The sequence below is a fragment of the Zasmidium cellare genome (genome assembly GCF_010093935.1).
Source record: "Zasmidium cellare ATCC 36951 unplaced genomic scaffold M409scaffold_12, whole genome shotgun sequence".
NCBI classification, from domain to species: Eukaryota; Fungi; Ascomycota; class Dothideomycetes; order Mycosphaerellales; family Mycosphaerellaceae; genus Zasmidium; species Zasmidium cellare.
The window spans coordinates 359,317-380,510 of NW_022986956.1; the positions used below are offsets into that span (position 1 = coordinate 359,317).

The window sequence follows — 21,194 nt, forward strand, 5'->3', positions numbered from 1 at the left end:
TGACGCAGGGGCTTTACAGAACACAGGCTAACTTCGAACAGATTGCAAGCAATGCATGGCTTCAAAAGCCCGGAGGCGTGAGTTCGACTCTCACCAGATGACTTTTTTTTTTGGTTTTTTTTTGGTGCGCTTCACGTGTGAATTGTTCTTCGATACGAGCTAAGAACTATCGTCGTTTTGCAGTTGTTTTAGCATCGCTGAAACGATAACAATAGTTGTTGGGTGTAAGCAGCCCAAAATCTTTGCTCGCCATCCGATTCGAGCGCAATTTTAGCAATCGCACCGCAGTGAGTGGATACTATATTATTGCTCTTGCTACGCAAACATTCGTGCGAGTAGACATCCATCGCTACAGACATTCTAGTCATCAGGTCTATTCCAGGCTGACAACTGGTGCTATTGCACATTCCGACGATAGCAAAGAGTGTTGATCGTTCATCGCCTGCGCTATAAAGCCGAGCAGCTAAATTCCAAGATGACGACATTGCTGACGAGATCTTCAGCCACCCGGGCAGCGTTTCGACACTCAGATGAGAGAAGCCAGTTATTCAGATCTTATTGTTATCCTGCTCAAATTGACATCAACGGCTAAACGTTGTAGAAGGATGGAGTGTCGTCCGAGCTTGAGCCTCGCTTTCTTCGCATTCCCGGGATGTGGATCCTTCGCTCTTCACAGTTCTGGAATCCCGATAAGCTTGTTCTGACTTCACCTCTTTACCTCTTCTTTCCAATTACCATCTCTCAAGGATGACGCCGTCGTTTTCATGACCTGGAATGCAAATGTGGACTGCTCTTGGATCGAAGCTTGACGTTGACGCTTCATTTTGCTTCTCGAGCGTTTGGGTGACAATTTCGGTCCATCGCCAATACTTGCTCTTTTTCCTATGGCGCAGCGACATCGCTTCTTTCAAAACTGTTTGCAGAAGCTATGGGTTGGGCCCCAGGCATCCGCAGCGCAAAATTTTAGCCTTCTCTCGACAAGTGGAAGAACGCAGACTTTTCTAGGCCTGAGAAGCATAGATGCATCTTGTCGACTGTCTCTCCACCCGTATCAATGCAAGCCGAGTTGGTGGTATTCGAATGATTTTGCCTCCAGCCACGCATTGGACCTTCAGGTTCCGAGATTGCATCAGCCTCCTTCATCAGTCACACAGCATCGAGCCACCGCTCCTGAATTAATAGAGAACACTTTCCTCGACGACGAAGTGAACAAGCACAAGCAGAGCTACCTCAACGCCAACAAGGGCCTGCTCGGAAATCACCTAGCGATGTCGATTGAGCCGGGTACGAGATCTCCTGGAATGAGATTGCTGGCGAGTTCAGTGAAGTCTACTTAGCGCGACGAATCGTGTGAGTGGCCAGTCTTTCAACACTGCTATGCCTTCCGCATTCAAACAAGGCATGAAGGCCGGCGCTTTCGCCGTCCACCTTCGAAACCAATATCTACCTTCTCCCTCCGCTTGGGTACTTGCGACTTTATCTATAAGGCTGCGGTGAATAACTGATTTTCAATTGAGGGCCAGAAGCGGCACGACCTCAGAAGATGGATTGAAAGAGTCGGAGGTATGGCGCTATACGATACGCTTTCGATGCTGTTGATGAGCCCGCGCAGAGCTTTCTTTTGTGCAACGCGACGTTCAGCTGGCGTCGCGGGTTTGGGACGGCATGAGTGCCGAAGAAGGGCCTTTAGTCGCCAACAGAAAGGTGAATATTCAAGACTGGCCCTCTTGGAGATTTCTATTGGCTCTGTTGCTTGGTGAGCGCTCGGGCAGGGTTGGATCCCCGCTGCGCTAGCGGACAAAGTTCAAGTCGGCAGACGTGCTGCCTCAACTCCAACAACAGACACCGTTCCTCGACTCTTTCCACACCTGCGACGTACGCCGTCTCGCCTCTTGTCAATCTCAACGACTGGTCGCGTCCAGATCATGGCGACTCTTCCGACAACGCGGTCGGGCTCGCCACCAGCACTGCCGCTAAGCCACCAGTCTGATACTCGCACCGACGAAGACAAAGCCCGCCGTGTGCAGCGCCTGGCGCAGCACATCACCAACGCCCATGACCTCGACGTCGTGATCAGCATCACCGATCACCTACCATTCGTCGTCTCTGCTCTCAACGTCTTGCTTCGAGTCAATGCCTCCCACGGCTTTGTCAACCTCTTGCTCTAAGACCGCTGGTGCAGCGCGAGTCATCCGGGCCTTTTCGATTACCTGAGACACAAACTTCCAGAGCTCCAACTTGCAGAACTTCAACTTCCAGAACTCCAACTTCCAGAGCTCCAACAAGAACGACCAGGCCAGAAAGAAATCGAAATACGGCGAGACGTACTTCGCACGGTGTTGCAACGTGGGAAGCCCAATCACGAAGCCGCTGCTCGTCGGGCACTATATCGAGCGCTCCATCAGAAGTACAAGCAATGGACGAAGGAAGTTTGCTCCGGATGCCTGAACAAAGTCCGGGAAAACACTGGAAATCATCATCACGCATTCTGCCAAATATGCTTCCCCTTGTGGTGCGCTTCTACCGGAGGATACTACAGTAAGCCTACAATGGATAGAAAGATCCGATCATCTTACTGACAGTCTCGCAGCCCAGGAGGAAGTGGATGACCTGTGGCTTGGTGTCTACCCATCACTTGTGCCAGGATTCGAGTTTCAGCACGGAATGAGCGACACTGGACTCCTCACTCACTATCGTGCTGCCACAGTCCAAATGATTGCCTCAGAAGTGCATGGAATGGACCTCGACGCTCTCAAAGACGTGACGCGCAGCATGACGCCCGAAGCTCATCTCCAGTTGGCAACGAACCTTTGCAAATACTCTGCTGAGCGATTCTGTCGACCTCATCCTCATATTCCCGCCAACGAGCTCCACAAGGACATCATAGGACCTGCATACAAATTGTACGGGCACGAAACCGATGTCCTGGGCTTGGAAGCACTGAGCACGACCGAGATCATAGACCTATTGGAACAGAAAGAGGCTACGAATCCTATCCCCAGGCAGCTCTTCAAGTTGGCTGGCGCGCGAAGACTGCGCGATATGGGCACTGTCACGCCGAACGCGATTCGTGGCATCGTCGCAGGTGGCAGGCTTGATCTTCCGGGACGCAAAGCAAGCCTACTCATCCTTCGTCAAATCAGGGAACGCAATGCTGATAAGCTTTAGCACGGTCATTAGCGTGGATATCTGTACTGATGCATGCCAGCACCTGGCATCCCTATAGTTACCGGCCGAGCATCACGAAGTCATCCCAGTCATACAGTACTGCATTAGCGTCCGAGCTCCATCTCTATCATTTTTCCTAATCGACTACAAAGAGTTCAACGCCGCCGTTCGCAAGACATACTGGACGCTGGTCGAGAAGTTCAGAGCCCAGGACAGGCAGCTTTGGTACGACGAGGTGATCAACTCCGAAGGTCAACTCAACTTCCTCTTCGCCAAGGATGATCTCAAGGGCTGCATTGATAGGATCTGGTCGAATGAGGCACTTTTCAATGAATTCGAGATTCGGGATCTGACCATACACGCATGTGCGTCAAGCATCTACCACCAGCAGCTCTACTCTCCCGAGTTCATGCAGAAGGCGGCCAACTTCTCAACATGACAGTACGACGTCTATTACTGCTAGTCTCCTGGCCTCACTTCTACTGATCTCGACGCGTGGATGAAGGCCTACGGCCGCGGCTGCAACGTCACCATTCTTGGTACAGGAGCGGCCGCCTACATGACACCTCACCGGCTGCAGAGCGTGCTTGCCGGCAAGATTTTCATCTACGAGCGCTATCCGGATGGAAATTCCTGGAAGCCTTCTTCACGGCCTTAAGGCTTGTCACCAGCGGTTGCAACACGCTCGAAAGACTGATGCTGGCTGCGTGCCTTCATTGGTAGCGCAACTCACCCGGCCTGGACCACCTTCGACCAACCCATTCTTCTTACCACCCTCATTGACTGCTGATAATGTTTTGTTCTACACCTACGAACCTTTGTTTTGCTTTTCCTCTTCACCCACGGCACGAGCGAGCCTTGCAGCGAAGGCTCATTGCGTTGATTGGTCCGGATGATACGAGCCAGGAGCATTGCCGGTACAACCTGGAATATCAGCTGACGACATTCTCTACGTTGCCGACTCACGGCTTGCTCTGCAAGATACCCCCGAAGCATGCATTTGTGCTTCATGTCAGCGTTTCGTTCAAGACTGTACACTAGATAAACACTGTTTCATTCGTACAACTCTCAACATGAATTCCCGTTTCAAAAAAAAAAATTTCCTATTCAAAGCCTTCAATCTTAGTGATCTCCAGCACAGAAGGCGTTCTGTAGCCAGTGCGCTGAGCAGTACTGCTCCCTTGCAGAATCCCTCACCCAAGACTTTGAGGGATCAGGACCCCGTGTAGGAGAGCATGTAGTCATCATCGTCATTCTTGTCCTTACCATCGCCACGATCAGCAGGCTCCTTCATGTTCCCCGGTGTGAACTCGCAAGCCTCAACGCCGCCCATAGCTTCTCTTATGATCATAGAGTGTGCAACTTGCGTCGCTACATGTCTTGAAGCATTCCTAGGCTCCTTTGCGTCTTGTGTCGACCATAAGCCGACAATAGTATCCACACCGACATGTTCAAATCTGGCCAATTGCCCTTGCTCGGCTCGTTCTTTGCCCATCCTCTATCTCTTTGAGTACAGTCCCTTCTTTCTGAGCTTCGCCTCATCCGCTCAGGTTCCATAGTTCTGCTGATTGGCGTGCGTGTTGTGTGGGTGCAGTGGATTGACCCTGCATGGATGATGTCTACAATTCAGCATCGAACATGTTTCCAGCGTCGCCGCTGTAAGATGCTGTAGTTGAAGCGGCAAGACGTGTGTGATAAAGGGCGCGTGATGATGCAAAATCTCCAAGCCCAAGCGCTCAGATGCAGTTTCTACGGCCCGTCGATGCTGCTGTCTTGCAGGCTTGCAATGGCAGGTGAGAGATGGTGGAGGCTCGAGATCGCGCGGTTGATGTGCGACGCCAGCGATGCACACTGCCCTCCACGTCCGCAGGCGGCTTCGGAGAACTGGTGCTGGCGGGCTGAGGGTGGACAGTTCGAACAGAAGGGCTATGGTCGAGGTGCCGGCTGGTCGGTCTTGATGTGTTCGATGCTTGAGAGAGAGAAACGGTTGGGCAGGGCGACTGTCGACGCAGTCGTGGGGACGGTCATCGAGATGCTCGACGGCTCGACAGGGTCCGGCGTGGATTGCGATCGAAATGCATTTGTGTAGAGTAGACGACGGATTGTAGAAGTCACAGATTGTGTGAGATGCACATCGTGATCGTATGAAAGATGGGGTTATTGTTTGCTGGATGTGATGCGGCAAGGGCCATCATCGGCGCGTAGACAATGACAAGATAACGTCGACCTGCAAGTATCGAGCAGCATAACCGGTCAAGACGTTAAGGCGGGAGGAGAGTCGTCGGCACTCGCGCGAAGTTCGGCAAGGCGATTGAAGTCTATATAGGTTGTAAGAAAAGTGTGTCCTCTGTCCTTCGACCAAATCCGCATTGGCACCGAAGGACGGGGCGTGCAAACTCAGTAGGCTTAGCTGAGTTGAGATCGTCCGTAGTTCAGAACATTGGCTAATTCATCACAGGATTTACTTCACATATCGATCTTTCAGAGATCGTCAGTTCAATCCCCTTGGGGGCACACATCTCAAAACAAGAAATATTTTTTTGCTTTTTTGCCTGTCTATCTGGGCAAGCGTATGATCATTGCGCTATCGATTTCTTTTGATTTGGATCGATTATCATCGTTTATGAGTGTGTGAAGACTTTTTTGCTTGTTGTGTGGCCGCTCGTCGTTCGCGTTGGACGTTTCAGGGACGGCTGGCTTGCCAACTCCACGTGACTGCAAACGCGACAGCAACACGACAACATCACCTTTGCAGCTCATTCCGCCGTCGAGCAACTCTCCAAAATACATACAAACATAACGGCAAGTGTAAAAGATCACCACTGCAACAGGTAAGTTAAGATACATGATCGACGCCACCAGGAGAGAGCGGTGCGCTTGAGAGTTGAGCATTGCTGACGTTTACAGGACCATCAGCGCCTTCAAAAGAAGCAGATTCACCTTCATCGCCTCCCCTCATCGCCCACCATACATGACATGAAGATGGCACGCTCCCGCCCGTCGGCCTCCGCGAGCGAGCCCGGGTTGGCTTGGACAGACCCGACCACGTCCGGAAGCAGCGCAATGTCGGGATCGTGCTTGCGAATCTTGGCGTCGCCGAACTGGAGGAATGGAACACTTTGCTGGACGGGTGTTGATCGAAGATCGCTTGATTCGAGAAGACTATCTAAGGAGGGACTAAGCTGGCTAAATACGAGGGCAACTACCTATTGTGGCAGTGCTAAGACATGTGAAAGTAAGACAAGTGAATCCATGTGCTCTATCTCCTGCGACAACGGGCCGCAGCACGTGCTGGAAGAAGCGATGGGAGACGCAACGCCTCGCATCCGTCCCCGCCTCTCGCTGGTGAAGTTTCCGTCCTGGACACCGCCCTCTTGGGCGATCTTCACCTCAAGATCGTAGACTCGTGTGAGCTGGCGCACCAGCAGCGCCAGAAGAAGGAAGAGGAGAGGAAGGAGGAGAAGGAGGAGCAGAGTGAGAGCCCCTCGAAGGTGAAGAAGGTGGCGAGGAAGATGGCTGGCGCAGTGCGCCAAGCTCTCCGGCGTATGATTAGAGGAAAGGCATAGTCACCAGCTGGGATATCCCCAGAGCAGGACTGGAGACCATGCCGTCCGTGAATGAAAGAGAGGATTTGAGAGTATGAAAGTTATGGGGAACGCTTTGAATGTTGAACGTTTCCAACTGTTTACCGGCCTGATTTCCAGGGGCGTGCGCATGGATCCATCATCCAAAGCACTCAGCTAATGTACATACAGGATACCTTCTATCCTACGTTTTGATTGCGCTTGGTTGGATGGTTCAGGGCCATAGACATCTAGCGAGCGTTCGTGTTCGAGTCGACCGTCTCCTGCATGGTGGCACGCTTCTCATCCGTATCATCGATCGGGGCGTCGTCATCAGTGATGCCGAGACCGTAGGCAATCATGTCGAAGTAGGCCAGAAGGTCGTCGAAGAAACCAGGAGAGCGCTTGGAAGCGTGAGATTTCCACGAGCTGGGAGCATCGACACCATTCATGAGACAGATCCGCTTCTTCTGGAATGGGACCATCGGATAGGCCTTCTGGAGAGACTCGACGACCTCGATGTTGGTAGAAGGTCCCGTGGCCGAGACGAAGGCCAAGTTGGTAGAGGCGCCGTCGTCGACGGTGAAGCAGTGGTACTCGTAGACACCAATATCAACACCCTCGACGAGCGTCTGGTTGACTGGCCCACAGCCAGCTCCCTCGATGTAGGGACGACCGACGTTGACGTAGTAGTTAGCCATGGCTCCGCCATGGTTAGTGGCGGTCAGGGCGACGGTGCAGACAGCTGCGTTGCTCTCGATTGGAGCGGCGTTGACGGCGGTCAGGCCGAGGAGGGAAAGCAGCAACAACATCGTGAGGAAGATGTTGAGGGTGGAGATGGTTCGAAGGCGAAGCTTAGGTTGATCCTTGAGGAGATCTCCTAAGGAGTTGGGACGGAGAGCAGCCAATCTCTCAAAAGGTTGGTAAGTGTTCGCCGTGAGCGAGGTTGTGTTTGCCGTGGTGAGAAAGTTGGTGTTGCTTGCGTTGGGGTAGAGGTGGTGAGGGTTAGGAATGAAAGTGTAGGTAGATTGGTACGTTAAATACTGAATAATAGGTGTTCTTCGTCATGTGTTATGCGTTCAACAATCTCATTGTGTCACTAGAGCCAGTTACATGCCATAATACCATAGAGCCAGGACAAAGAACGGACTCAGGGGCTTAGTGATGAAATCAATAAAAGCAACAAAGAGGCTCGGTATCGTCCTTTTGGGCAAGAATGGCTTTGATAGAGTGCAAATGGAAAGGGAAAGACGCCTCAGGGGCGCTGTATACCACGAAAGAGCCCAGACTTGTCCATTCTGCAGAAAGATAGCCTTAATGTGAAGTTCCGCCTCGAACTGCGAGATCGTCAGTCCTTCTATTGGGGTTCTCTCACGACAGCTTCAGCACCAGATGTATCCAAAGACATATATGTATCTCTGATATTCTTGATATGACCAGGGTTCTGAGATCGTTCATTGAAATATTGTCAGGCTCGCTGCAGGAGAGATAATCCACCGAACAAATGTAATGAAATGTGATGTTCACAAACTCTCCTCGAGCCATCACTCGGCTCTCTGAGTGAAATAATGTCTTGAAACGCCTCTCTTATCGATTCTGGCATTGGCGCACTCCTGGGATGCAATTCTTGCTTGCCAGCCCACGCTCACTTTGAGATTCATTTCCAACATCACAAGTTAAATTGGTTGCCCTTACTTCTCTCTTCATACGCAAAACGCCAACACCATCACCCGCTCCACAACTTCACATCACCGCTGACTTCATAACATCGCAACCACAAGATGTCCAACACCGTAGCAGACGCCATGAACGAGCTCCTCGACATGCTCATCGACTACAAGCCGCAAGTGCACGGTAGCATGGGCTACGTGCAGACATACCAGCAGCTGGAGGCCGTTCTCGTCGCCGCCATCAACAACACCGCTGGCTCGCTCCTGCCAGACATCTTGAGCGAGATTCACTTGCACGTCGACGACAACAACGACAACGGCGAGCTGAGATGGTTGTTGGCGCGGCATGTGAACGAGGCACCGCGCCTCACTACGGCGCAGCAAGTGAGGCTGCGAGAGATCTTGGCGGGCATGATTGGGCCTGCGATTGAGGCGGATGAGGATGACGACGAGAGCGACGAGGAGGACGACTAGTAGGAGGAGGATTACAATGAGAGCGAGGAGGAGTATGAAGAAGACGAGTGAGGAGAGTGAGGGTCGAAGTGAAGTAGGGAGTGCGGCTGACGGCGAATGAGGCGAGCACCACCAACGATGTGTATTGCCAGACGAGAAGAAGATCCGCGATCACGAAGAGGCTATTGGGGGCAGGCCCAAGAGTGAGGATGAGAGCGAGGCAGACCAAGGCCCTAAAATATGGGTACTTCACCAATGCATCAAGGCTTTTGATTCCTGAGCGATCACGCCTAATGTTTCTACTCATGATGATGAATCCCCTCGCCACCCTCATGCTTCGAATACGACGACGAGCTCGCCCCATTCCTAGTCACCGTCCTCGAACTCACCGTCCTCCCCTCACCCCGTCCGTGCGAATGGAACCAGCTGCTCCTCGACTCCTCCCACTTTTCCATCTCGCGACACTTGTCCTCATACTTGGCAACAAACTCGTCTCTTTCGCGATCGGCCGCGGCGCGGGCAGTGATGGCTCTCTCCTTCTGCTCGCGGGCCTCGCGAAGCATGGTACGGAGACTTTCGATCTCAAACTCGAGCTCGCCGCTGTCGTTGTTATACTCGGTGATGGTCTCGGTGACTTCATCGTAGCGCTGCTTGAATTGTTCGAGTTCGTGGCGGGCCTGGAGAATTATGAATGGTTAGCGAAGCGCTTCACAAGAGCAGTGGTATATGAACACTCACCTGGTCACGAGCCTCAGTGGTTGTGCGGATCTCAGCCTGGAGGAGTGCTAACTTCTCTTTGAGCCCAGACAGCTCGCCATGAAGATGATGGTTCTTGTCCTTCAAGTCATCTCTTTCATGTTCAATGTGCTTGATCCTCTCCGTGGTACTGTACACTTCAGTGCGAACGTCGCTGAGTAGAGACTCAGTTCGGGTCAAGGTCTCCTGGAGTGTTGTGAGCTGGCGATGAGTATCAGAAACTCTGCGGCGCTCGCTCTCGACATCGTCACGAAGCTGATCTCGTTCGACGATAACAGTGCGATGGTTCTCCTGGCTGCGCTCGAGGCGCTGACGGAGCTCATGGATCTCGGACTCCAGGCCGTGCAGCCTGCCATCCTTATCGATGCTCTCTCTCTTGGATTGCTCAAACTTGAGAACGATATCTGCCAATCGAGCTTCGACTTCTTCGTTGGCAGTGACCTTTGTGCGGATCTCCAGGCGCAAGCGGTCGATTGTGGTGGCGTGGTCATCTCTCTCCGACTCGATGAAGCGGATGGTGTCCTTAGCCTGCTTATGATCTCGCTGAAGGCGTTCGTACTTCTCAGTGACTTCAGTCAACTCCCTGGAAGTGTCTTCAACCCTCAGAGAGATCTTGCGGTGCTGCTCCTGGAGCCTATCTTTCTCCACCAGAAGCTCGGTGCGCTCACTCTCCCAGGCCTTGATGCGATCAGTCAAAGTCTGAACCTCTTGTCGAGAGACATCAAGCTTGGAAGTGATGTCGGTGTACCTGGCCTTCACATCGGTGTGCTCTCGAGTGATGATGCGAAGCTCAGATCGAGCCTTGTCGATGTCCTCCCTGGCATGGTCTCGCTCCCCCTCGGCCGTCTTCAATCTCAAGACGATGCTCTCAAGTTCCGCTTTGGCGTTGTCAAAGTCGATCTGCGAGCGTGAGGTGGACAGGCGGAAGTCACTCAGCTCAGTTCGGATGCGCTCGATCTCCTGGTCTTTGTCGGCGACTTTCTTCTTCTGCTCGGAGACACCGTTGATGGCAGCAGAAAGCTCAATGAGAAGCTTCTCGATCTCTTTCTTCCTCTCGTGGAGCTCGCGGCCGTGGTTGTGTTGCTGGGATTCTTTCTGCTCCAGGGTTTCGTTGACCTCGTCGATCTGGAGCATCAGCTCTTCTCGCTCCTTGTCAAATGACTCTCGATCAGCCATGAGACGGCTCCAGTACTCCTTGAGCGACGAGGCCTCTCGAGAAGCGTTGGACATCAGCTCAATGAGAACGAAGAATTTGCTCTCAGCCTGAGTCTGCAGCTCCAGCGACATCTTGTTACGATGAGAGTGCATAAAGGAGCTAGCTCTGCGAGAGCTGCTAACCTGCCTGCTGGAGCGAGACAAAGAAGAGCGTTTGTTCTCTGCTCGGCTGTGGAAACCAACAGACTTGGCCGGAGTTTCTGGGTCAGAGAAGACATCTCCGTCGAGATGTGACGACGAGCTGAGCTTCATGATAGCCAGCTTCTCTGGGGTCATGTGAGAGAAGTCTTGGAAAGATGTTTCCATTGTCGATGTGTCTCCGTTCATGATGAAAAGAAGTCAACGATTGAAAAAAGTCGGGGGCGAGCTGGAGCTCATGACAGCTATATGCCTTTGCCATGGTGGCATGGAGGTTGCCCTACATGAAATCTACCGACCGCCCGTGGACGACCTTGACCAAGAGGCACATTCTTTTCACTTCGAGCCTGGCAAACAGCAGAGGGGCTCGCATATACCCAATCACGGCTTCATGAGCTCACATACAGATCCACAAGAGCTCTATCGATGGGGTCATATCCATCATGGCGCTCTTCGTATCGTTCTCACGGAACGCTCAATCGATCGAATGCATTGAGTTTGGGAACAGCTGGAGAAGCTAGCAAGCACATCACAGCCAGCCATGGTCTAGCAACCTGGAAGGTCCGGAGCTGTTCTTTGGCACTTGGCCACGCCATGACGCTGAGCTCCATTACAATGCTCTCGTTGTCGTTCTCAGCAGTCTTCGTTGATTTGTAGGTGACGCTGCAGTTTGCAAACTGCATGGATCTTCGCATCCGAGCTGTCAAAATGTCATCGACCGGCATCTTGGCCAAGGCCTAGAGCCTCTCATCGATCTCGGGATCGACTGGACCGTGCTAAGTCTGGGAATTACCAGAACGGGAAAACACACCACTCGCAATGCTACCAATAGGCCTTGGAGCCGTCAGCTTCGCTATTCCCACGCCCAACCCCCAGCCATCAATTCCCCTGGTCAGCGCTGCTCCCGCTCTTCACAGAGAACTACACACCTCCAGAACGTCACGATCGGTGGAACGAACGTCGTTCTCCTCCTCAAACCCGATGGAACTGACGTGCATTAGACCCGCATTGGCGCATCAAATTCTCCGAGGAGCTAGAAGGAGCTCTACCACATCATGTCCCCTTTGAGGCAATTCAAAGCTCAGCGCTGCCCAGGGAGCTCTATTGCATTCCCCTCTTTCGAAGCTGCAAGCCATGAGAGCATATGTGTATTTTCCCCTTGAGGTCTAGATTCCGCGTAACCAGATGCTCTTATGCGAGTCTTGCGCAGGCTCCGGTACCACGTCCTATTGCGTTATGCATCTCGGTCATGACGATGTTGAGAGGGCCTCGATTGTGTTGCGTTGGGCGTGGTCATCGATGTGTGCTTGGAGAATTTGAACCTATTTGACGGGACCTGGACTGTCAAAATTTACCCACCCAAGGCCTTGAACGGACGATGACAAGCATTCATTACTGTATTCTGCGAACACATTTGTGATCTCTCTCTGCAGGGAAGATACAGAAACAGAGTTTCTCAGACTCCGGACGTCCGAGCCTTTCCAACTTCCCATCCATCGTCCTCCGATAATGCTCAAGACACCCGCCCGTTCTCCACGTTCGCTGCCAGGATCTTCTCGATCTTGTCCTTGATATCCTGCGGAATGTCTCTCTCAAACTTTCGCTTATCCTCATCATTCTTCATATCTCGCAAGGAAGCGTCAATCTTGCTTAACGCATTATCCAACCTGTCTGCCGCTACAAATGGGTTTTTGACAACGTTCGAATCCCTTTTCGTAGGGACATCATCGCCATCGGCGCTTGGGAATTGGTCTCTTCTTAGCGCCCTCTTCTCGACATCCTCCTCGAACGACGGCAGTTTCTGTTGTACGTTGAGGCACGAATCGAGGAGAGCGTTGAAGCCACGCTTGGTTTCAGAATGAATGCGTCGAAGAGCGAGTTCGTTAAAACGGAGAACTAGTCGTTCTGTCCAGTTCTCGGTGTCGTTCTTGGGTCTGAAAGCGTCAAGCTTTTCTCGCTGGAAGATCGCTTCTGGACTGTTCATCTCTCTGGTATGTTGTGCTTATATCGTGGAGCATAGTGAACTTCGTGTTGTGGGGGAAACTAATTAAAAGGCCAATCGAGTTTGCTCGATGGTCATTCAAAGAGAAGGTCAGCAGTGGATTTTGAAGGCAAAGGCAGCCTCAGCACGCTAACGACTCGTGCACAGAACATTCGCAATAGCTTGCTTTGCCATTGTGAGATGTCTATCTCTTCCGTGAATCCTGCACTGGCACTTTCATTCTCCTCAACGACATTGACTCAGATCCCATGCTCCGCGTCAAGTACAATTCGCCAACGGAGTATCACCGCCGTCGCCATATCTGATCGTACAATCATTCCCAGTCGCAGTACACTAAGCTCAGTCAGCCATGTAGTGATGCATGACCATCGAGCAATCAACTCACGAGAGCATTGGGGTCACAAGGAACCGCGAAGACCTCACTCGCAGAGCCTTGTCCGGGCCAGACACAGACAGCCCTGCCTGTCGTGTCGAACCCACATCGCTTGGGAGAACGGAGATGAGCATGATTAGAATCTTTTCCATCATCTCGTCGCGCTCACCAATAGTAGGTAATCTCTTGGACGCTTCGTGGGCGAGGCTGCGCTGTTGCTGAGGAATAGCAGCGCTAGGACTGCTTCCAGATAAGTCATACTTTGATGGCGCAGTTTGAGCCGTGAAAGAAACGTGGGAGTTTCTCGCTGTCTATGAGATTATTAGCATGTCCATAGCAAAGCAAATCTCAGCGAGTAAACATGCCTACCGCAGCTGGGCGGTTGCTCAATGGCTCAAAATCTATCGTTTGGCGTGCCTACCAAATCATTTGGCAAATTTATCGATCGACAATCTGACGAGTATTAGTATCTGGGTAATCAGGTTTCGGAGAGCCTTTTGTAACTTAGAAACTGGAACATCAACGAACTCGCCGGGAAGTGGTGTGAGGCGAGAATCCCTGCTACATGGTTACGCCACAGTCCACCTTGTGGTTCGTATCGCAGCATAGTCATGATTGACGCCCTTGCAGTAGTGCAGTCTCACACGTGAACTTTGACAGCCAGTTTGTGATTCGATAGTACGACTGACACTCCCAAGAAAAGCAGGCAGCATTGTCTTTAGACTCGCACAGCGACATTTCCGTTGAACGTGACATATCTTGTATGACGATAGCACAAGGATCCTGAACAGCGAGAATACAACCAGCAATAAGAGGAAGACAGCCCCAGATATCGTTCTCAAACTACCCAGCCTCATGTGAAGACACTCATGGCTCTCACGAGCACGACCCAGCTACGTACAACTCGCAAACGGATCCCCCTCATTCCACCAACACTTATTCCCAGTCTTCGTACACTGTCGTCCCCACCCATCAGCTCCCCTCTCCCCAGATCCACAACACGACTCACCTTCTTCGCCTGATCACAAGGCCACCCATGAAGCATATTTCCAGTCGTAGTCTTCTTGTCCACGCAGAGCTGCAGCCCGTTGGGGACGTTGAGGAGGCATTCCTACAGATGTTAGGCTTGGGTTGAGGTTGGGTGTGTGGTAGAAGGGGTGCGTACTGAGGTGATGAGTTGGTTGGTTTCTCCGGTTGGGGTTCCGAGGCAGGAGGTGCTGAAGAGAGCGAGGAGAAAGGTGGTGAGAGGTTTCATTGTGGAGATGCTCAGGGAGAAGAACCAAAGTCTCTGCGGGTATTGGGACGGAAGGGAAAGAGGGCTTGAGAGTGGGAGAGGATATATACGTCGACGAGAGGCAAGCTGACGCACGTCTCACACATCCGCAAACATTAACGCCAGTCCTCGGAATGCCAGCCTCCTACCTGCTTGCAGGTCGCTTTGTCCTTGACACATCCCATTGTGCTTGTCGACACAGTCTTGGAAAAACAGTTGTTGGCAGCCGGCTGAACATCGCAGGTGTTGCTTCAACAGCAGGCTTCGGGGTGGTGGCTCAGGAACGAGCGGCGACAAACGACTCCACGGGGTGTCGTTACAGCAGCACAGGTGGCTTCGAGGTGACATTCTCGTCAAACGATCCGCAGTGTCAAGAAGCCCGTGATCAAGGAAATGCTTCACCATGCAGCCAGCCGTTAAGGCCCATCGGGGTTCTTCGATGGGACAAGACTGCATGTGTCATCACGAAGACATCAGTTCTTTCGTAACACATACATATCGCACAAACTCCTCTTCCCCATTCACTCCCCTTCTACAACTTCGCCCCAACCGGCATAAACCTCATCGCCTGCCTCACGCCCAAATCCGCAAGAACCTCCTCCGCGCCCCCCAAAATCGCATCAAACTTATTCGTGCGATTAAACATCTCCACCACCCGTCCCATGCCCGTCTGCGTCAACCCCCTCCCGCCAAAAATGTTCGTCGCCTCATCCGCAATCTCATGCGCACTCCGCGTGCAGAACGTCTTGAGCAGCGCGATGGGGCCGGAGAGCTGTTTGGCTTGTTCGGCGTAGGACATTTTGGTCATTTGGTAGGTTATGGATTCGACCCAGGCTTGGTTGGCTTCGACGTGTTGGATGATTTTGGCGAGTTTGGCGCGGATGACGGGTTGGTCGATTCTACAAGAGAAGGAGAAAGGGAGTTAGTGGATTGGGATGGGAATGGGAATGTGGATGGGAATTGGGACGTACAGGGGTTTGCCGAAGACACGGCGTTGGTGCGACCATTTGAAGCATTCTTCGAAGACGGTGCGGGACCAGCGCGAGACCATGGCGGCCATCATGAAGCGTTCCTGGAATCACATCACATTAGCATACTTCCTCTCACTCCCAACAAGTTACATCTTCAGTGGTGGTAGTACTCACATGATTGAAATTACTCATAATCACCACAAACCCCTTATCCTCCGGGCCCAGCAAATTTCCCTTGGGGACCTTGACATTGTTAAACTCGATATACGTCGTCGCCGCGGCGGCCGAATAACTCGTCTTGACGGGCTTCGTCTCGACGCCCTCGCCGCGCTCAATCAACAGCACCGAGAAGCCCTTGGGCGTCTTGCATCCCGTGACGAAGTAATCGCACCACATGCCATTCGTGATCCACTTTTTCGTGCCGTTGACGATATAATGCTGGCCATTATCGCTGAGTTCCGCCGTGGTGCGGAGGCCCGCGACATCAGAACCAGCGAAGGCCTCGGTGACGGCGAGGCAGATCTTCTTCTTGCCGGAGAGGACTTCCTGGCTGACTCGTTCCCGCAGGGCGTCGTCCTTGCACCAGGCGTGTACGGCCGTCAGACTGATCGTCATGCCGGCCATGTTGCCGTCCTGGAAGCCTCGCATGTTGGCGCGGACGATCTCTTGCGTGACGATGAGGTCGTGGAAGTAGTCGTATTCCTCGCCCTTGACGACGCCGCCGAAGATCTTGCGGCCTTGCAAGTGTTTGCCTGGGCCGAGACGGCAGGCGAGGAGGTTGACTTCGGCCATTTTGTTGATGAGGTCTTGCGAGATGTATGTGCCGTCTTTCTCTTTCTCCATCGCTTCGGGGATGATGTGCTTCTCTGTGAACTCTCTCACGGCTCTTTGCAGCTTGCGGTGGCTGTCGTTGAAGTAGGGCGAGTGGAAGGACTTGTTCAGCCATAGTGGTTCGGCGTAGGGAACTGGGGAGAGGTCTCCGGGTTGAGGGTCGATGGCTTCGGGTTTCTCGCCTTCGAGGACGCCGACGAGGAGGCTCTTGTATTGCTGGAGGACTTCATGGCGGTGGAGGTTGTAGAAGGCTTCGGTTGCGTCTTGGCCGGCGACTTGGCGGAGGACGACTTCGCCACCGGGGTGAGCGTCGATGAAGTCGGAGACGTCGTAGACTTTGTGGTCGACGATGACCCAGATGTCCTCTTCGGAGGTGTGCTGTTTCGATGTTTAGCTTTGCTGGAGGGAGAGGTCGGTGGGGACTAACTTTGGCGACCTCCTGTCGGGTTAGTGGGCCCTTCATGGTGGATGTTGATGCCACGAAATAGAGCAATGAGTGAGAGAGGATATGTAAAGTGCAGGGGTCTGATTAGAAGAAGCCATTGTTGCGTTGATGGAGCTGTCTGCGAAGGACGGGCAGTAGGCCGAGGTCCATGGGAGTTGTCCAGACGATTCACCGACGATTACCTGAAGTGGGTAAGCCGACCCGTGCGTGATTTGATTGGTTCATCGTTATACATTAGCGACAAAGACGCCAAAGACGGTAGTCGTTCAAGGTCTTCTGTATGAGAATAGATGTTTGGCAGAGATGTCCTCACATGATACCCAACTCAGAAAATCCCTTGACCACGTCCTTGTCCACATTGGCAAGCCACTGTTCTTTGAATTGGTCATTGCCTCCCGTCGCTGCAATTGCCTGCTGCAGGTAGTACTTGATGAAGTCCGTGATGTTGATCGTGTGCACATCGTCGGATGCTGTCAACTGGCAACGTCGAGCATCTTCCGGCTGTTCGGGTCCTGAAGCAGAAGCGGTGTTCGCCATCTCAGAACCATACACCAACGCATCGCCACCTGCATCGGCAGCATCTTCTCGAAGCTCGGTGACCACGTCCGTCCAGACCGTCATGAGTGATTGCAGATTCAGCAGAATGAACGGTTGGTTGGTCTCGAGGAGCTTTGTCAGGGCGAGACACATCAACTTGCGTCTGGCTGGATCACCAATGTTCTCAAAGTGCGAGAACCACTCCTCGAGCAGCCACTTCATGAGCGCCTCTAAAGGCTGCTGCTCGGAGAAGGCCGTAGAAGCAGCAGCTTGGCACGCATACAAGAAGCCATCAAGCGAGCCCAAGATCGCCCGCGCGAAGATGGCGAAGTAATCCGTCTCGACAATGCCATCCACAGGAGCCTCCTTGGCGTTTGGCCCAGTCGTACAGTGAGCGAGCCACGAGCCCCGGAGCCCTTGAAGTAATTTTGGAAGAAAGCCATTCTCACCTGTCTTCGGGTCCGATGTTTGGGCCAAGTCCCATGTGATCATGAATATGGCGCTGCTGAAGTCTCCCAGAGGGAGAGAAGCTGCGACATACTGTCTTTGCGCTAGACGAAGTGTCGTCTCAACAAGGTTGCACACAATCCCGTTTGCGTCAGGTCTGAGTGATCCGATAAGCTTCGAAAGTGCGACGAAAAGGTTGAGCCGTACATCTCGCGACAGCATGTGTTGCGGAGCGAGTATCACATACGAGTCCGTGATCTCCAAAGCCTTGCGTAGGTTCTCCGACCCCAGCTCATAAATTGGGTATAGATACTGCACGAGACTCAATAGTTCGGGAGAGGCGGAGTCAGACGGTGTCTGGATGAGAACAGCTGCCCAAAGGTCGAGCGCATCCTCGAGTAAGTATACCTGCGTCTCCGAGCCTGGCTCTACGGCACCTTTGATGATCGGGAAGACCATAGGATGGAGAGGTAGTGAATCGGCTTTCATAGCGTTGACCAGTCTCGCGAGAATCGTCAAGATAGCTTGCTTCATGAGGTGTTCTTCACCCGACTCCTCCCAGAGGCCTGGAAGGAGGTTGACAATGCGCTCAGCGAATGGTGTGATTTGCTGATCGACATGTTCGACAATCACACTGATAGTGTTGAGTAGAGCCATCTTCGTATCAGTCAGCTCCACCTCGCCGATCAGCTGCATGAGCTGGGTCAAAATCGTCTGGGCGTAAGGGAGGAAGTGTTCGGGCGCGAATTCCCAGTCGCTGGCGACGTTCAAGAACTGGCGACCAGCCGTGACTCGCACGACTTGGTCATTCAAGGGGTTGTCTGGGTTGAGTAGGTGTTGGAAGATCTGGTAGACTAATGGTCTGCTTTGTTGGGAGACCTTCACAGAGATCCACTGTCCAAGCAGGATTGCTGCTCGTCGTCTGAGAATGTTGAAACCAGGTGTGGACTTCTGCACTTCGGCGACCAGTACGTCGCGGATGAAAGCATCGAAGTCAAGATTTTGGTGAACGACCGAGGCTGATAGTCCGATTGCCGTGTAGACAGAATCCTTGAACAGGACATCCTCATTCTCAGGATTGGCGACAGAGTAGAAGACATTGAGTAATGGCTCCATGATGATGTCCTTGTAGTTGATGGCAAGGTCAAGGAAGAGCTTCTCCGAGCACGAGCGTACTGAGAACTCCCAGTCGTCGCCGTCACCTTCTTCACGCTTCTCCCACTCTTCGGGCTCTTCTTGCCATTCTCGCAAATCGCTCGCTCGGAAGACGAAGAAACGAGTCACCATCGTCTCCATGACTTCGCGAACGAAAGATTCTGTCAGCAAGGACTGCTTCAGTACTTCGGTAGCTTGATTCTTCTCCTCCTTATCTTCTGGGGTCCGGTACTTGAAGGCCTGCGTAGGATTGTGCACCATTTTGACACAGGCACGGATGATCAACAGGCCTTTTAGAGCAATCTTCTCTGTGAACGGCTTCTCCTCTGCTGCGTCACCATCTGTACCAATCTTCGCAGAATTGATGGCCGACGTTACGGCTTGTCTCGAACCAAAGCTCTCACCAAAGTTCTTGATCAGACTCCAATATGAATTGGTCATCGCCAAAGAGTTTGGTAGAAGAGCGAATGCGGCTGGGTGATCTTTCGCCATTTCGTGGTGAAGCTTGGCGAGCTGAAGAGTATGCCGGCCGAGCAATGTGATGGCATTTTGAGGCAATTGCCCGGCAGCGTTGTTGAACATCTGCAGGAATGTGTCCAACTGCTGAAGTGAGAGATTCCAGAAACCGACGACGTCAGAGTCTCGGTTTGGATGCTCGTAGCCAGAGATCAAGAGACGTCTCAAGAGCTTGATCGCGAGCAAACTCTGCTGCATGTCGTCTGCATTCGGCAATGGCTTCCAGCTCTCCACCAAGCCTGCGTAGACATTGCCAACGACGGCAATGGTTTCTGGAGTTGCGGCTTGCAAGTATTGCCGCGTGCGCTGGAGCCGACCAGTTGAGAGCTCCTTGACGATGTGCAAGAGAGTGAGAAGAGCGCGAGCTAGTTGTAGGGGTGGTGTGTTCTGATTTCGTATGACGCTGACGAAACCGGAGATAGCTTCAGGCCAGTCGTTTGGGAATTCGTACCTAGCGATCTTCGCAATGACGAGGGCATCCTGGAGGGCAAGCCGACTGTCGTGTTCGTTGAGCACGCTGTCGATGAGACGTGATCTGATGACTTCTTTGTCCTCCTTCGGGACGGCGCTGAAAGATATGTGTTAGTATCGATGAACAACAGGGACGAGCTCCAGAGATTCGAAAGCAACATCTGATCGCATCGGAGCGATATGCTTGAAGAGGAGTGAACCTACTTGGTTGCAGTCTTTCTCCAATACTTGTCGATGCCGTTTTTGAGCTGAATTATAGCCAGGTAGCGGACTTCGACTGGTACCCTAGTATCGAGGTATGCACTCTGAAGGTGACGATAGAAGCCAGGCGACTTCTCCCATTGTGCGAGTTGCTTAGTTCCAGTCTGGATCTGATTCGGATCGGAAGAAGAGGCGGATTGGAGGGTGTGAACGAGGGTGCCTTCTGAAAGGGGATTAGCCTCGCCGGGCACCTCGATAGCAAAGGATGGCATGTCAGTGTATCATCGGTGGTGTCCGCCTGGTGGTCGTCTTGTCGCTGTCCAGGTCGAGTTGTGTTGTGAGATGTGTCGTCTATCACAAGGCCGGTATGTCGAAGTCGTGAAATGTAGAAACGCACAACCAATCGCTTATGCGGGACGCACACGCCACACCCGCCCGTCACTTTCAAAGTCTTCGCCGGCCGACGCAGCGCGGTCCTCTTCCTTCTCTACCATGAAAGTTGAATTCACCTGGTAATAAATTTAGGCGCGGAGGCAGACATATGAGCTTCGCGTTGTATACGCCAGGGAGACGGACGGCTGTTACAAAGAAGCGCTTCGAGCATTATTTGCATTGACCTGCGACTCCCGTTTGACAGCAACAAAACAAGAGAAGTCTTCGCTTTGACTTTGCCCGCCACTCTGCATCACCTGACGCGTTGCGTTACCGGCCGCGCAGGTGAGGTACGAGTAGCAGCGTACCTAATCACTCCTCCTCTTCCTCCCATCCATCTCCGCTTTCAACCTCCGACGACTCGTCTACTACCTGCTAGAGCTCTCGTCTTCTCCGTCCAATGTACACCCTCACCACCGCTGTCCGCCAGATCCGCCGAAGCAACCACCACTCCCTCTCCGCCGCGGCCGTCACCACGATGGCTGCTTAGATCCCCGCGGGTCACGCGAGCAACATGGCCTGCTTGACATGTCCTCTGGACGAAGCATACTGCTGTGAATAAGAAGAGTTATCAAAC

At 52.7% G+C, this 21,194-nt stretch overlaps 8 protein-coding genes across 8 annotated transcripts; 3 read left to right on the forward strand and 5 right to left on the reverse strand.

Annotated features, from left to right (window-relative positions):
- Positions 1–1,925: 1,925 nt before the first annotated feature.
- On the forward strand, positions 1,926–3,607 carry M409DRAFT_21244 (uncharacterized protein; the record flags this gene model as incomplete). The annotated part of the gene is made up of 4 exons (XM_033805770.1): positions 1,926–2,150; positions 2,230–2,407; positions 2,591–3,085; positions 3,321–3,607. 4 exons carry the CDS (start codon positions 1,926–1,928, stop codon positions 3,605–3,607), a joined length of 1,185 nt encoding a protein of 394 aa, XP_033669384.1.
- A 2,537-nt stretch (positions 3,608–6,144) lies between these two features.
- On the forward strand, positions 6,145–7,615 carry M409DRAFT_53162 (uncharacterized protein; the record flags this gene model as incomplete). Its single annotated transcript, XM_033812290.1, has 3 exons — positions 6,145–6,403; positions 6,454–6,711; positions 6,924–7,615. The coding sequence occupies 3 exons, from the start codon at positions 6,145–6,147 to the stop codon at positions 7,613–7,615; spliced, it is 1,209 nt and encodes a 402-aa protein (XP_033669385.1).
- An 897-nt stretch (positions 7,616–8,512) lies between these two features.
- M409DRAFT_53163 (uncharacterized protein) lies at positions 8,513–8,875 on the forward strand (the record flags this gene model as incomplete). The annotated part of the gene is made up of 1 exon (XM_033812291.1): positions 8,513–8,875. The coding sequence occupies one exon, from the start codon at positions 8,513–8,515 to the stop codon at positions 8,873–8,875; it is 363 nt and encodes a 120-aa protein (XP_033669386.1).
- Positions 8,876–9,153: 278 nt separating this feature from the next.
- Positions 9,154–11,101, reverse strand: M409DRAFT_65449 (uncharacterized protein; the record flags this gene model as incomplete). The annotated part of the gene is made up of 2 exons (XM_033816516.1): positions 9,154–9,531; positions 9,593–11,101. 2 exons carry the CDS (start codon positions 11,099–11,101, stop codon positions 9,154–9,156), a joined length of 1,887 nt encoding a protein of 628 aa, XP_033669387.1.
- Positions 11,102–12,476: 1,375 nt separating this feature from the next.
- Positions 12,477–12,947, reverse strand: M409DRAFT_53165 (uncharacterized protein; the record flags this gene model as incomplete). Its single annotated transcript, XM_033812292.1, has 1 exon — positions 12,477–12,947. The coding sequence occupies one exon, from the start codon at positions 12,945–12,947 to the stop codon at positions 12,477–12,479; it is 471 nt and encodes a 156-aa protein (XP_033669388.1).
- A 257-nt stretch (positions 12,948–13,204) lies between these two features.
- Positions 13,205–14,593, reverse strand: M409DRAFT_21249 (uncharacterized protein; the record flags this gene model as incomplete). Its single annotated transcript, XM_033805771.1, has 4 exons — positions 13,205–13,298; positions 13,351–13,649; positions 14,348–14,449; positions 14,504–14,593. The coding sequence occupies 4 exons, from the start codon at positions 14,591–14,593 to the stop codon at positions 13,205–13,207; spliced, it is 585 nt and encodes a 194-aa protein (XP_033669389.1).
- Positions 14,594–15,143: 550 nt separating this feature from the next.
- Positions 15,144–16,876, reverse strand: M409DRAFT_21250 (uncharacterized protein; the record flags this gene model as incomplete). The annotated part of the gene is made up of 4 exons (XM_033805772.1): positions 15,144–15,510; positions 15,583–15,683; positions 15,757–16,791; positions 16,841–16,876. 4 exons carry the CDS (start codon positions 16,874–16,876, stop codon positions 15,144–15,146), a joined length of 1,539 nt encoding a protein of 512 aa, XP_033669390.1.
- A 291-nt stretch (positions 16,877–17,167) lies between these two features.
- On the reverse strand, positions 17,168–20,457 carry M409DRAFT_65451 (uncharacterized protein; the record flags this gene model as incomplete). The annotated part of the gene is made up of 2 exons (XM_033816517.1): positions 17,168–20,081; positions 20,189–20,457. The coding sequence occupies 2 exons, from the start codon at positions 20,455–20,457 to the stop codon at positions 17,168–17,170; spliced, it is 3,183 nt and encodes a 1,060-aa protein (XP_033669391.1).
- Between the last annotated feature and the right edge of the window lie 737 nt (positions 20,458–21,194).